General features: G+C 42.8%; 1 protein-coding gene across 9 annotated transcripts in view; it reads right to left on the bottom strand.

The window, feature by feature from the left end:
- Positions 1-534: 534 nt before the first annotated feature.
- Positions 535-13,769, bottom strand: part of CEP350 (centrosomal protein 350) — a 78,353-nt gene continuing 65,118 nt past the window's right edge. For all 9 annotated transcript variants that reach the window (XM_051624681.1, XM_051624689.1, XM_051624685.1 and 6 more), the window contains 4 exons: positions 12,595-12,996; positions 12,362-12,508; positions 11,096-11,218; positions 535-4,600 (listed from right to left, as the gene is read on the bottom strand). In XM_051624681.1, coding sequence (XP_051480641.1) covers positions 4,436-4,600; positions 11,096-11,218; positions 12,362-12,508; positions 12,595-12,996 — 837 coding nt within the window. In that variant the 3' untranslated portion in view covers positions 535-4,435. The remainder of the gene's footprint in view (positions 4,601-11,095; positions 11,219-12,361; positions 12,509-12,594; positions 12,997-13,769) is intronic.

Here is a 13,769-nt window from a genome sequence, read left to right as displayed (position 1 = left end):
TAGTAAAGTTCCACCAATACATAAAGTTTCCAGGGAACGTTTGCCCCCTCTGTGAAGAAGTGATTGATGCTGGTAACAGCAGCTGTAACAATTTAGGAGCCTAGTTGAGGGATCTGAAACAAGGCTGAGGCTCTGAAGAATTCCATTCCAAGACTGTTGGTTAGTATGAAAAATACTCTTTTCCCCTACCCCCCAAAATGCCTTAAACCATGAGTTTTTAAAACATATTTTAAATCAACACATGTAAGGAGTAATTTTTCTCCTGCAGATCATGCTGTGCACTCCTGCAACAATTGTTTTCTGGTTTTGCTTTTATCACCATTCAGCTTTAACAATAAGGAAATTCTAATAACATTATTATTAGAATCAAGGCAACTCTAATTGGATTTTGTGGACTGTGATTGGCATCCCAAGTACAGCATCAGACAGAAAGGGGAACATAGAAGGGACAAATCTCCAGGACACCTTCAGATTTAGCAACCATTTGGGTAATTATAAAGCTCCATTTTATAAAGAACCAGGAAAAAAAAGAGATTAATTTATAAATCAGTTTATTTACAGATTTTTGTTCTCTTAAAGTACATTTCAGTTACCAAAGATATTTACACTGGTGTACACAGGGACCACCCTGGTTATTTTACAATTCTTAATTACAAAAAAAAAACCAAAACCCCAAACCCTCCCAGATCCTTGGGTCTGTCTACTGTGCAAAGCTGCTCTGGATGTGAACATTGCTGAAACTGGCCCAAGAACCAAGTTACCAGGTTATTTACACATACACAGTAAACAGGTTTCTTCTCAGCATCTCCACAACACAGTACAGGGGGAGACTGAGCCCCCCAAAAGGCTGCTTTGCAAATGTGTATCAAAAGGCTCTGCAAAGTCAAGGAAAAAACTAGTAAATGCAGGTTAATTACAGTATTCTCTTTCATCTGTATATATTTTTGCATTTTAACATTTAAATTACAAATAAGTTCAATGCTTTTCTCCATTTTAGTTGATTTGTAAACACTTCAGATGCACTAAATACCTTGTAAGATTCAACTGTTTCTCTGCTGAAAAGTACTTTATTTTCCTAATATTCTTAAGGTAGCAAAGGGATATGAAAGTTGGAACTAGTTCCTCGTGGAATAGTCACTTAAAAGGTCTCTATCACTGTGCTACTGAAGATCTTCAGGTACACACTTATTCAAGTATTGCAAAAAGCTAAGGCCACTTTTTCAAGAAAGGAAAGTGAACAAGATGGGATTTTTTTTTCAATCTCTCGTTCCACCTTAGGGGCAAGGTGGCACTTCTGAGAGGCAGAAGTACTGATGCTCCACAGCTCAGCTCAGGGAGCATCCTGCTGTGAGAGGTGCTCCTTCTCCACAAGCCTGGGCTCTCCCACCTTGCACAGACATGCTTCAGAAGAGGGAACTGCACCTCCCCAGTGATGGCAGCCACTGCCCCAAACAGCATGTGGGGCTCAGAAAAATGGCTCAGCCTTGAACCATCTGATGTGGTTGCACCAAGATCACCAGGACCCAGAAATATCACCTTGTTCTTAGAATGGGAAGGCTGGGGAGAGGAGAGAAATAGAGAATTCAGCCTCTGTTTGTGAGACTCCAGGCTTCCCCATGCCTCCTTGTTAGCAGTCAAGACTCAGACAGACCATCGTGGCATCGCAGGAATCATCAGTCCCCAAGTACTCAACAGACTTCAAGTTTTGAGTACACACTCAACTCAACACACTTGAGGTATTGAGAAGGTAATTCACGCACGTTCAAGTCTTTTTAGGGTTGCTCATATCTAGAATTGCTACCAAAAATAAATGGTGGTGATGTTTGCAAAGGAACAAAGCCATTTCTTAGACACAGCTTCCTTCTGCCCAGACAGCTGTAAAAATAGTTACTACTTCTCATGAAGGTACTAAAATAGTGCTACCCCAAGCCAGCAAGACAACAGACATACAAACTCTAATGGTCCCCAGCTTCTCCCTGCTGGTGGACAGAGCAGAGAAGCCATGCCAGCCCCACAGAGCAGCCAAAAAGCCTGGGGGATGCAGGGCAACCCTCTCTACACTGGCCACTGTATCTACAGAATGGCAACTAATTTTGTTTCTCTGATACTCTGGCCACAAACTTATGTTGCAGGTTTCTGCCTTCTTTCCATAATTGATACCTATAAAAACAGCAATCTTTGCTATCCAAGATACACCCAGGAAAGGGAATCTGAGGCAGTGACCCCATCAGTGACATCATGCTGGTTAAATGCAGCAGCTTTATTTTGCTTCTCTCTTAAGCATTTGAGAGTTTCCTGGTTCAGCATCGTGACATTTTACATAGACAAGTGAATCACTTAGGAAAAAAGCTGAACAATGCTCCACCAAGACCACTTGAATTTTAGCCAGCCAGAAGGGCCACCACTGCAGAACAGACATGCATGTTCCTTGTTGGAGGTGTTCCTAGACACCACAACCTCCTCCTTGTTCTTCTACTCATTACACTCCCATGAATATGGCTCACCATTAACTCACAAGCCAGGTGCTGGCAATACTACATCTGAGAATTTGCATGGACTTCTGACAAATCCAACATTTCCCAGTGCTGTCCCTGAAGAATTACCAGCTGTGTGTCATTGTGCAAAATGCAAATATCCCAATGATAGCTTTTTTTTAAGGAAAAAAAAAAAAACAGGTGGAAAAGAGAAAACAAAGTGGAGCAGTAGCAGAGGTATGCATAGCAGGAAGCCCAAGAATCAAGCAGATGAAAGAAATGGTAGAGATGTCCCTGCCACACCTGTCATAGGTTGTGGCATCTTTGGAGCACCTCTGAGGGCTTCAAAGTGTCTTTCTGCCTTCCAAGGTGTCTGGAGGATCTGACTCTCCCCTGAGTCTTGTCCCAGGTCAGAAAACAGGGACATCCACTATTAAGGCATCAATGTTTGACCCCAGATTGTCTGTTTTCCTTCAAGGAAAACACAAGTATGGGAGAGACAGGTTAGGAAGGAGAACTCAGCAGAAGGACACTGCAGTTGAATCCAGCACCAAATCAACCATGTAACAGCTGCCCATGGTCTAGAAGTTTTGGGAAAGGAGGGAAACAGAGCAGGGAAGTTTCACATCATTTTTCAGCTCAGTCCTCTCATCTTTCCATTGTCGCAGAACCAGGCGTGAAGCTCCATTCCTAGTCCTGCCTTTGCTTCCCACCTCTGGTCACTGAGGTTTGCTTCTTCTTACCTTCCCTCCCTGTATCTGTCTCAAGAAGCTGGAGGTTTTGTGTGAAGAATATGGGGCTCTGGAAGTTTCCAGAATAGATGCTTTCTCAAGTTTAGCTGTCTCAAAATACAAGACAGTGCAGCCAACTGGACAGGACACTCTCTTATAACCCACTTAATAAATTATCTGAAAATAAATAAAAAACTCCACAAGCACAAAACATGCAGACAGTCAAGCACTGGACACTGCTTTCTTTGGTGAATACACTCTGTTCTCTAAAGTGTTCGAGCAACGGCTGCTTCGATTTGTTAGATGACAGCAAGGGAGGAAGCTGAGGGATTGAAGGCCAACTTTTTGTGAGGAAGTGTTTTCCATTCCTGCATGTCTCGTGCCTGAGAAAATCCTGAGTATCTGTTATCTGGGAGCAGCTGGTGCTCCAGGAAGAGAAGTGCTACACGGTAGGAGCAAAGTTGCCCAGAGGCTCATCTTTCACCCTTGACATTAGGCAGCCTTTATCTTGCTCCTCCTCGGAACTGAAGCAAGTTACATAGGAAAAGCAGCAAGAATTATTTATTCAAACGCAGAAAGCAACATTTTCTGATTTCCCTGGACTGGCTGGCACCACTCGTGGTACCACATCCCAGAAGAAACAGGAAAACCAGCTTCACAGAGAACTGAATTGAATGGGGTCTGGAGCAGAAGAAAAGGACGCACATTGTTAGGGCTGCAGGAGAAGAGGTGTTAAGAGTGTAACACTGTTGAGTATGGTAAGTCTCCATTTGTGACCAAGACCTGACCAAACTGTTTCTTCTCCAGGTTACTCACATTTCTAAAGAGAAGTTGAGCACTGAGGGCTGACAGCCATTCCAGCAAAGCAGCCAACATCCCAACTTAACCCAACCCTTTCAGAGCACAAGCTGAACATGCCAAAGCCCCAGGCTGGGGCCCCAGAGAGCTGCTGACAGTTCCGTGGCAGAACTGCACTGGCACATGAACAGTCTTGAGCTCTCCACAACAGACCTTTGAGTGAGGGATCAGCTTGTTCCAAACAATAAACTCAGTGCGAGGTCTCGAGCGGTAACAGATGCAACATCAGGTTCCTTTAATCACATCTGAACTGCCTTTCAACTCCAGGCGTGGGAGTCCAGCAGCAGTGCTTGCAGGGTGGAGAGCACTGTCAGGAGTCAGACAGGTCCCTGATGCAGTGGCTACTCAGCTGTAAGTTGATTTCCAGCACTGTCAGACAAGCAGCAACCTCCGCTGTTTCTCATTTATCTGGCTCAGAACATCAATAGTGTCTCTGATTAAGGCTTCAAAGATCCCATCTGCCAACTGCATCTTTACACACAGCTCATCCTCGTCGTAGTTCACCCACTGTGCTTCTTCCTCGTGAAGTTCCTGCACCTTGGGAAAGGAAAAGGCAAAGCAAACGTTACAATTCTGTTGCTCTAGGACAATATCCCCTGTGAAGTTCCAGAGAGAGCCCCAAACCAGGACACTTCTGCCAACAACATATCTGTCTTTTTGTAAGAGATTACAGGAAATGCTTGGAATAGCAAAACGTACCCAGCTCTGTTTGAACCAGGCTATTTTCACTGTATGAAGGTTTTCTACCTTTGTAGTATCCATTTTAAAGGATTTCACACTCCTGCACGACTCTTTCACTTGAAAGAACTCAGCTCATGGGCTATTCCTGACCAACAACATTAAATAAGTCCCTAACTGTGTATTTGCAAGAAGCTGATTCCATGCAGCTTACACTGGTAAGAAATAATGCAAAGCCCTTGAACAGGGGAAGAAGAAAAGACTTTACCACAGTTCAGTTTATTTGAATAAGAACTAGAAAACCTAAAGTAAATAACTAAGTTTTCCAGTTCTTCTGTCTAAGAAGACAAAATGCTGGCACGTGTTGCATTACAGCTCATTTGCACAAAATACTCCATGCTAAAAGAGTAACTCAAAGAGTATTTATTTCCTTTGATTCCTGAGTTGTTGACAAGCAAAATCCTGTTCTACTGGTCACTGGCAAATAAGTGTTTTAGTAACAGACAGAAATATATAATTTAATTCAGCAAGTCTCATTGAGAGCTCTCCAAACTGAACATCTCTAATTATACTTAAAAAAAAATAATTGTCTTTGTGACCATTTCAGTATTACAGATACTCAACAAAGCTCAAAATTTTGTGAAAAGTAAAGAGTGGGTACAAACATAACTTATATTTAAAATTACAAAGAAAACTTGCTGAAAGCTCCTTCTCTGCTCAGCATCAGCAGAAAACGCCTCTGACCATGAATCCTGAACTCAAAATACTTTTACATTGTGCACACAGACAACCAGGCCAGACAAACAGACACTGCCAAAACAAAAGAGAGCACAAGAGCTATAGCCCTACAGCCTCTCTCCCTCTTTGGCCTGAAGTTAAAAGTCCCAGAGACATGTCCTTTTTAGAGGTGACAGATGTTGTAGCATGATGATGATTCAATAACCCAAACACTGTGTGAAGCCCAAGAACAGGCTGCTGTGGGAACCCCAAGGGAACTGGCACTGCTGCAGGGTTTGTAGCCATTCCTAAGGCTTCAGCTACACGTAGGGTTTTAGCCTGACAGTTCCTTTCTCTCTCTCTGAAGAGAGCATGGGGAGAGGGGCAGGTGTCTCATCCTGCAAACAGCTTTGGAGGAGTCCTGCACAGCTCTGGTTTCCCATAGCACTGTCAATGACAAGGTGTTAATGGGTTCATCATGCTCCTTACTAATAGGGAAGAAGCCACAATATTGGCAATCAAACTTTGAACAACTGTAGGTGAAAAATAATTTAAATTGAATGCTAACAAGTGGTAGATAATTGCATATAAGTCTGTGTGGGATGAATGTCTGCAAGAGACTTCTGAACTCTCTCTCTCAGGAAGAAGCTGGCTGCCTGCAACTGGTATGTCCTGGTTGTAAATTTTGATAAACCCTGGACTAAACAGCAGCAGCATGTCCCAAATCCTCCCATCAAGAGATGGAAGATAGAAGCGCCAGTCTGGAGGCTGGTCATGTGTTGTGTGTCTGTGTTCCAGAGTACTTAGATGAGGAAAAGCAAGTGAGAGGGGTCACAAAAAGAGGTGGTGCCAAAAAGCAGGGTTTCCAGAAAGCAGAAGTGGTCTGGGAAAGAAGACAGGGACCCAGACATCCTGGCTGGAGGAAAGATCCTGGAAATGGGGGAAGATCCTGGAGATGAAGGACATGGGTGGAGACAAATGCTGAGGGACACCCAGGGACCTTGGCTGAGGACATTCAAGGCTGGTAAGTGGGAGCAGCTGCACAATATCAACTGATGTGCTTTTCTGCCCAACCCTCCCAGGCCAGCAGTGACCTCGCTGCTGGGAAGCAAAGCCAAGACCTAGTAAACCTAACACTGCAGTGGGGGGAAGCAAGTGAGTAACAATCAAGCAGCTTAAAAGCTCTGCTCTCACTGCCCCTTCAACAAATCCCAGTATCCACATCCACACTAAGCTGCTGTTTATTCTGTTTCACCTGCAACAACATGATGGGGCACTACCTTTGCTGTGCTCCAGAAGGAAAAAAAGATTCAAGGCATAAAGAAACACAAGTAAACGGGAGAGGACAAGGTAACTTGACCCAGGCAGAGAAAGGCTGGAGATTAAAAAGCAGCAGCAAGATCAAGAAAGAAAAACAGTGTCAGTGATTCATTTTATCTTGCCTCTATCCTTCCTCTCTTTCTCAGAGGCACAGTACACAATTTCCTTTGGTATTAGGAGGACTTCGTTGAGCATGCTTTTGGAAAACTAAGAGAATGTGCAATTTGCAGCTGCAGGCAAGTCTGATTTATAGTGTATTTGGAACACATGGGAAAACTGCCGTGCTGCTTTGCAGCCCTGGCCACAGGCATCTGAGCCCAGGCTTAGTCTGGGAAATGTTTGATCCATTTGTTACATTATTACAAACTGCTTCTACACAATGCAGACAGTTTGCTTACATTTGGCAACTATTCTGGCTTTGCATCATCTTCAGTCTATCCACAGAATTTAAGTTCTTGTACTAAGTGAAACTTCAGCTATAGATACCAGGAAGTGAGTTCTCCGTACCAGAAAGAAAGGGCAAAGTCAGGAGAAAAAACAGTTTGAATGAAACTGATTTCCATTCAACAGGAGAAGATAAACAGTGACACAATGCAGAAGGCTGTGTGGTACGTTTTTTGTGTGCTTTGGTAGTTTTAAAATGCTTGAAGAAAGAAAAAGGCATGCAGAGAGTAGAAAAATCAAGAGAGAATGAGTTAGCATGATCCTGCTGGTCCTCCAATAAATGCCCCAGCACACCAAAACCAACACTTAAAATAATATAACCTGAAGGAAACTTCAGAAAGTAAATTAGTAAGCTTAAGCTTCTGAAGGCTCCTGTTCAAAACCACATCTATCTGCAAAATAAACTACATGTGAAGAGTAACTAGATCATTTGGAGGCTGAAAAGTACCAAACTCCAGAACAAAGCTACTGCCTTGGAAGAATGCCAGGACGAGGAAGGCAGGTGGGTGCATTCTCACAGCCTTGCACTCAAAGAGTGCCTGGAAATCTTCATGGCTGAGGACAGGAGCAGGCTTCGATTCTCCTCTTCCTGTTGCACCCCCCTTGGGTGCAGAAGCTGCAGGCTTCCCAACCAAGCCAGCTTTGAACAGCTTTGCCGTGTTGCAGAGCTCAAAACCACATGGGGAGAAACATTGTAGCCGCTAAGTCAACAGGTCAGGAGATCAAGTCCTTTTCAGCACTCTGTTGGCAGGCTTCTCAGGTGCGAAAACTAAACAGTTGGCTTGGCAGCATCATGTGAGCTCTGCTTTTTCAAGCTCTGGATAAACGGGTGGCTGGGAAAGCAATGGCAGAGTCTGTGCAAACAGATCAGCACAGGGAGTTCTGGCTGAAGACCCAAGTGAAAAAAAAAGGAAAAGGTAGTGGAAAAGACTCTATTGTTAGCACCTGGACTCAAATAAAGAGATAAGAGGGTTCTTGCTGTACTTTAAAAAGAGGTTTTGACAAAGCAGCTTTTCATAAGTGTGAACCTCTTGTACTTGTTTACTGAAAGCCAAGATTTGCTGTAAATATTAATAACTGGAGCAACTATCCAGCAGATAAGAGACTTCTCTCAAGAAATCCCAGTACAAATGCTTCCAGAGGATAGAGATGCCTCATCAAAGTTAACAGTGCTGCAAAAAAGGAGAAGAGGAAGATGGTTTTTTGTCACCTGCAGAAAACCACAGCTAACTGTATCGGTGTCAGAGCTGGGAAAGCACAGACTTAAGTGAAAATGCATCTAAAGATGCAGTGACTGGAAGTAGAAAATTACAAGGCAGAGCAAGGAGGTGAAGGACTAAACCATCCTGCTCTCCCCTAGGTTCCCAGCAGGAATGATGGCTGAGTGCAGTCACTCACAGGACCCAGCACCACAGAGAGCATCACTGCAGGGCAGGCTGCCTATACTGCCATGCCTCTTTGCTACAAGGCTGAACCTTTGGTGGAGACAAGAACCAGAAGGACATACCCAGAGATCATCAGAGAGAGATGAAGCTGGGCAGAACAGCTTGGCACTTGGCTTCTGTGCCTTCAGAAGAAATAAAAGGAAATTCAACAAACAGCCCTGGCTCCTGGTTTAGAGCCCCCTGACCATCCAGGCAGATGATGCCACCATTTGACAGTTGTTACTGATATGCTGGAGAAAAAGGTGCACAACAGAACTCTCTTCCTCTGTACCAAAAAACTTTTCATCCTTAGACATACCCAGCTCCTGGGTCAGACAGCACTGGACAGTCAGGTATGTTCAGTCCTCTCAAAGTCACTAAAAATGACCAATAGAAAACTATCCAAGGATGTTTTAATTCCAAGGGGAAATGAAGAAAGTGGGAAGGACTGTGTTCAAAGTTTAAATGCTAACAACAGAAACCTAATAATGTTTACCTCTGCTTTAAAAAGATCATGGTTTGTTTTAAGTCTTTATAAGCCACAAAAGAAGGCAGAGAATCAAACAGCTCATGTGTGTACTCACATGACATCCCCTGCACATTGCAAGAGGTGAATATTGGCTAAATCTTCACAAAAACATGAAGGAAGCATTTTTAAACTGTGATTTCTGAAGGAGCTTCTACAGCACCTGAACCTATCAAAAAACCTTGATTTCCCTTTCAGGAAATTGCTGTGATAATATACTTTAAATAAAATTTAGAAAAAATCTAAACCTGACCTCTCAGTTTAGGGCTACACCATGAGTTACTAGCAGATAGGGAACAGATCTTCAAAACCTGTATAGCCACTTCTGACCCTGGATTTGCATTATCACAGAAGTCATGACCTTAAGCCTAAGTTGGAGGCTGACTAGGAAAGGTAGAAAGCTATGCAGATACTTGCTTTAGTGTACTGTTTTATAGAGATTTTAATAAAGCAAGACAAGAGAAATGTAACACTGTCTCCTTAGGTTTTCAGCTATAAGTTTCTCTGATAGTGTCTTACATTACAGTATAAATTTGTTTGCAATGCCACTGAGACTACCCTATTCCTAAAGCATGGCATGCTGCAATCTTCACAGTTATTCCCACTCTTCAGCTAAAATATTATTACCATATTCTTGTGAGAACAACATAAAATTAAAGACATCATTTATTAAGCCAAGTTTGCTGGAGCTCCATTAATCTTTGATGTCAGGGGCTGCATGTAAACCACAGATCAGATTGTTTGAACTTCAAACTTGCTCCACCCAAAGCACTTTGGATGCTTTCACCTAGAACAATTTTTTCCAGTCAGGAATCTTTCTTTTCAGGTATGGTTCAAAGAAATCAGGAAATTGGTACACAAGCATAATAGATGTACTATTAGTTTTCTCCAGGATCTAAACATAACACTTTTTTTGTGAATGCTTTAACATATCCCAGAATTGAGCATACCAGGATAGGCAAGTCCTATATATAGATACTCTATTTACATACAATTAAAATCAAGCCCCTGGGAAAAAGCCTGTGTTGGAAACCTTCCACTGATGGGCAATTAAAAGACCACACAACCCGTGACTCTAAGTTACTCAGACATGCTCGTGTGTGGAATCAATTTCAGGTATAATTAAGTGAAGCACAGTGTTAATGACGACTCATACACCCTAGCAGAACCTTCACTACCATTATAGCCAATAAAGATGTTAATCATCCTGGAATACAAGCCAACAAGTAACTTTCAAAAACTAGTACACAGCCAGATTTGCTCTATCTTATGAACCACCTCTGCCTCAGTGGCAGCTGCATTCAGTGCTTCATGACAAGTACTACAGGAGCAGGAGTCCTGCTCAACACTTCCCTTGGAGAAATGCTGAGCTGTGGGTACCCATCTGGCAGACTGGTTCCTGTGTCCTAAGGATTACCACGTCCCCTACTGACTCTTCAAAGTCTTTGCTGTTCTAACCCAACACCTTCTGCAACCTCTCAGCTGAATCTGGTTAGTAATCTGGTTTATAAAGCTCTCAGCATCACTGCAGCCAGTTAAACAACATTACTTCAAACCAGAAATGTTTTAAATTAAGAAACATTTAGAAGAAAAGCATATTCCCTTTGCAAAGAAAAAGTTGACTCTCCTTTCAGTCAAATATTTCAGTGTTCCCTTCTGTAAATTCATGCCTTAAACTTTGAGAGTGGGCAAATTTATACTACAGTCAAATCAGTAGGCAAGAAAAGAATTCACTGAAGTCACCTTACTTCACTGGCACTGGACTTTGATTTTTGTCAATAGAGTGCTCTATACAATGAAATACCTTCTATCACACTTTGTATTCTTTAAACAGCATAACTCAACACTGAAAACCACAACCACATGTCATGCTTCAGTCCAGCAGACTGTATCTGACATGACTGCTTCTTTTCATCCACTGACCAGTATGTGATCCACTCGGTCTCGTTTCTTCCGCCCAAATTTAACCATCTTCTGCCAGTCTGTCTTGTGATTGGGCTCCTTCCTCAGGCTGAACAACTTCAGTACTTCAGCTGCAATGAAGCTCTGCAAAACAGTAAAGGTGAGATTTTTTTACATTCGAGCTAAGAAACTAAATGTATGCACAAAGTACACACCTTAATAGGTGACATTACAGAATGCTTAAAAAGCTGTTTAGCTGAGAGACATGCAGTGTATGTCAGAAAGTTACAGTGAAAGTCTTAGAGGCAGCACCACACAGGAGGAACAATTATTAAATCCACAAGTGGAGGGGGAAAAAAAAAATGGCACTCACTGCTTCAACAATCTTGAGAACAGAAACTTTCAATTGAACAGTACAGCAAACTGGGAGAATATTAAAGAAAAGCAGGGTGGGAGTTTGGTGTCCTTGTCCCGTGCCCTTGCTCTCCCCTGCCACATGCTTTTGAAAGTCTTCTCAATTAACAGTGTGATCTAGATATTATTTCTGTCTTTTCTGAAGAATTTGCAAGCTGTATCTTGAGCAGGTTAAACAAAACAGTCAGAAAACCCCCCCATTTTCAGAAGAAACAGCACAGGTGGAAGTCTTCACTGGTGTCCTGATGAGCTGTTTGGAAGGTTCTTTGTTGAGTGCTTTCAGGGAGATGTTTTTTCTCCAAATGTCCAGCCCTGCAAGTTAACCTAGATCCAAGTAAGGCTCTAACTTTTTGGGGTTTTATCCCTTCTTGAGCCCTACCACCAATAATAAGAGACCCACTTTGGCTTGCCAACACAACGATGTCCTCACCAGCCAAATTTTGCATCCCTCTGGGCAACTCCCACTGTCCTCAGTGGGGCTGGCACAGGTGTGTCTGAGAAAAAAATCCAGCTCGTCCCATTTGACCCACCCCTACTGTTGGATCCATGCCAACATATCCATACTGAGTTCCACAGAAATCTGCTAAAGCAGCAGCCTGTCAGCATACCAATTTTTTAAGATCAAGGTCACTCTGGCAGTTCTATGCAGAGGACTAAGGTTTAAAAGCAACTGGTACCAGCCAAACAGACAGAAGGGCAAATCTGTTGAGTGAAAAAGGACCATCTTGACAAACTGCCTTTCAGGTCTGTAATCTCATTTCTTAATTCATCTCTTGCTTGGACACACCTGTCATGATCTTTTAACACTCCGGCAAGTGCCAGTACAATACTTCTCATCTCACTTTCCCAGCATGACAAAAGATTTCTTCCTACCTTGATTTCATCCAGATCATTTGGATCTTTCACGCGGCGAAAGTAAGCAGATGTGATCCTACATGGTTTCATCCAAATAGGCTGATTTAGATTAGGATCCTCAGCAAAGATTTCTCCAAAGATCTCTCTTGTTAAATCAAATACCACCTTAATAAAGAAAGAAGTAAAAGTTCAGGCTGCTGCGTTCACAGTCAACATTCAAAAGGCAAGAACAAAATGCCTGAAGACTGTACCTTTTTATAAACCTGCTTGTTTACCGTGTCTGTGTCCTGCTCTTTGAGGGTACCACCAAGATCTGTACGAAGGCTGAAGCTTTGAAGATCATGACCCAGCTCCTTCAGTTTCCAGAGCTGCTCAGCTGCTGCATGCACCATCCCTTCCACCTCCACCGCAGTATGAGGGACTGCCAAAGGTTCCTCACATGGCTTCGCTGGCACTTGCTGTGGTTCTACCTTGGGCAGCACTGCTGTTTCCTCAGCTTGCTTCTGCTGGACCTTCTGGGAACTCAGGCCATAGTCCTCATCAAACCAATCTTGATCATCTCCCAGCACACTCAGGAACTCCCGACTGAGCTCCAGCTCTGCCAGTCTCTTGGCAAGTTCTTCCTGACCACTGGCACCAAACACTGGACTCTCCTGTGAATTAAGTGCCACAGAGTAAATATAAAAGTGACATCACACTCAGCTTACATTTTGAAATGCTCTACTGATGTAATTGGCAATATATGCACAAATACTCAGAAAAATAATAAATAGTCCACAGTAAAATTAGAAAGACTTTGATTCAAATACCTGGGGTTTGTAACACTTCAGAGAGTTCCTACAGGGCAAAAGACCACGTGTGTCCTGCCCACTGTCTGTCCTAATGTTTAACTGTTTATGAAAGGCTGAGTGGTTTAAAAACCTGACATACAACTTTTCATTTCTCTTCCCTGCAGTCTTAGATCTAAATCAACAGCCTAGAAGCTTGAAGAAGGTGATGGCTGGTTTAGTGACTGAGCAGTGGTCACACTGGTGAAATGGGCTGTAGCTTTCTGTGCTGACAATAGATTGAGATCAATGACAAAGCAGGCAGGTTTACTCCAAGTCCTGTATCTTAACATCTTAACAACCTGTATCCTGGTTGTTCTGAGGAAGCTTGAACTTCCACTACTCATTATATATTAGTTCAGTGGATAGTTTGACACTTTAATGACCTCCACAGCAAGTTATTATGCTTGAGGGTGATTCTGTCATATCAAGGGTAGACAGAGGTAAGTTTACAGTCTATTGTATTTTGCTAGTTTTATAACAAAAAACTGAGGTTAATGATCCAACTGAACATGTAAGCACTTTCATGTGCCAAAATGTCTCTCAATCTGCAGGGCCAGCAAAACCCATGAACTGGGACACACAAGAACACGCATGTA

This window comes from Apus apus, chromosome 7 (genome assembly GCF_020740795.1).
Source record: "Apus apus isolate bApuApu2 chromosome 7, bApuApu2.pri.cur, whole genome shotgun sequence".
NCBI classification, from domain to species: domain Eukaryota; kingdom Metazoa; phylum Chordata; class Aves; order Apodiformes; family Apodidae; genus Apus; species Apus apus.
This window is presented reverse-complemented; position numbering and strand designations above follow the sequence as displayed.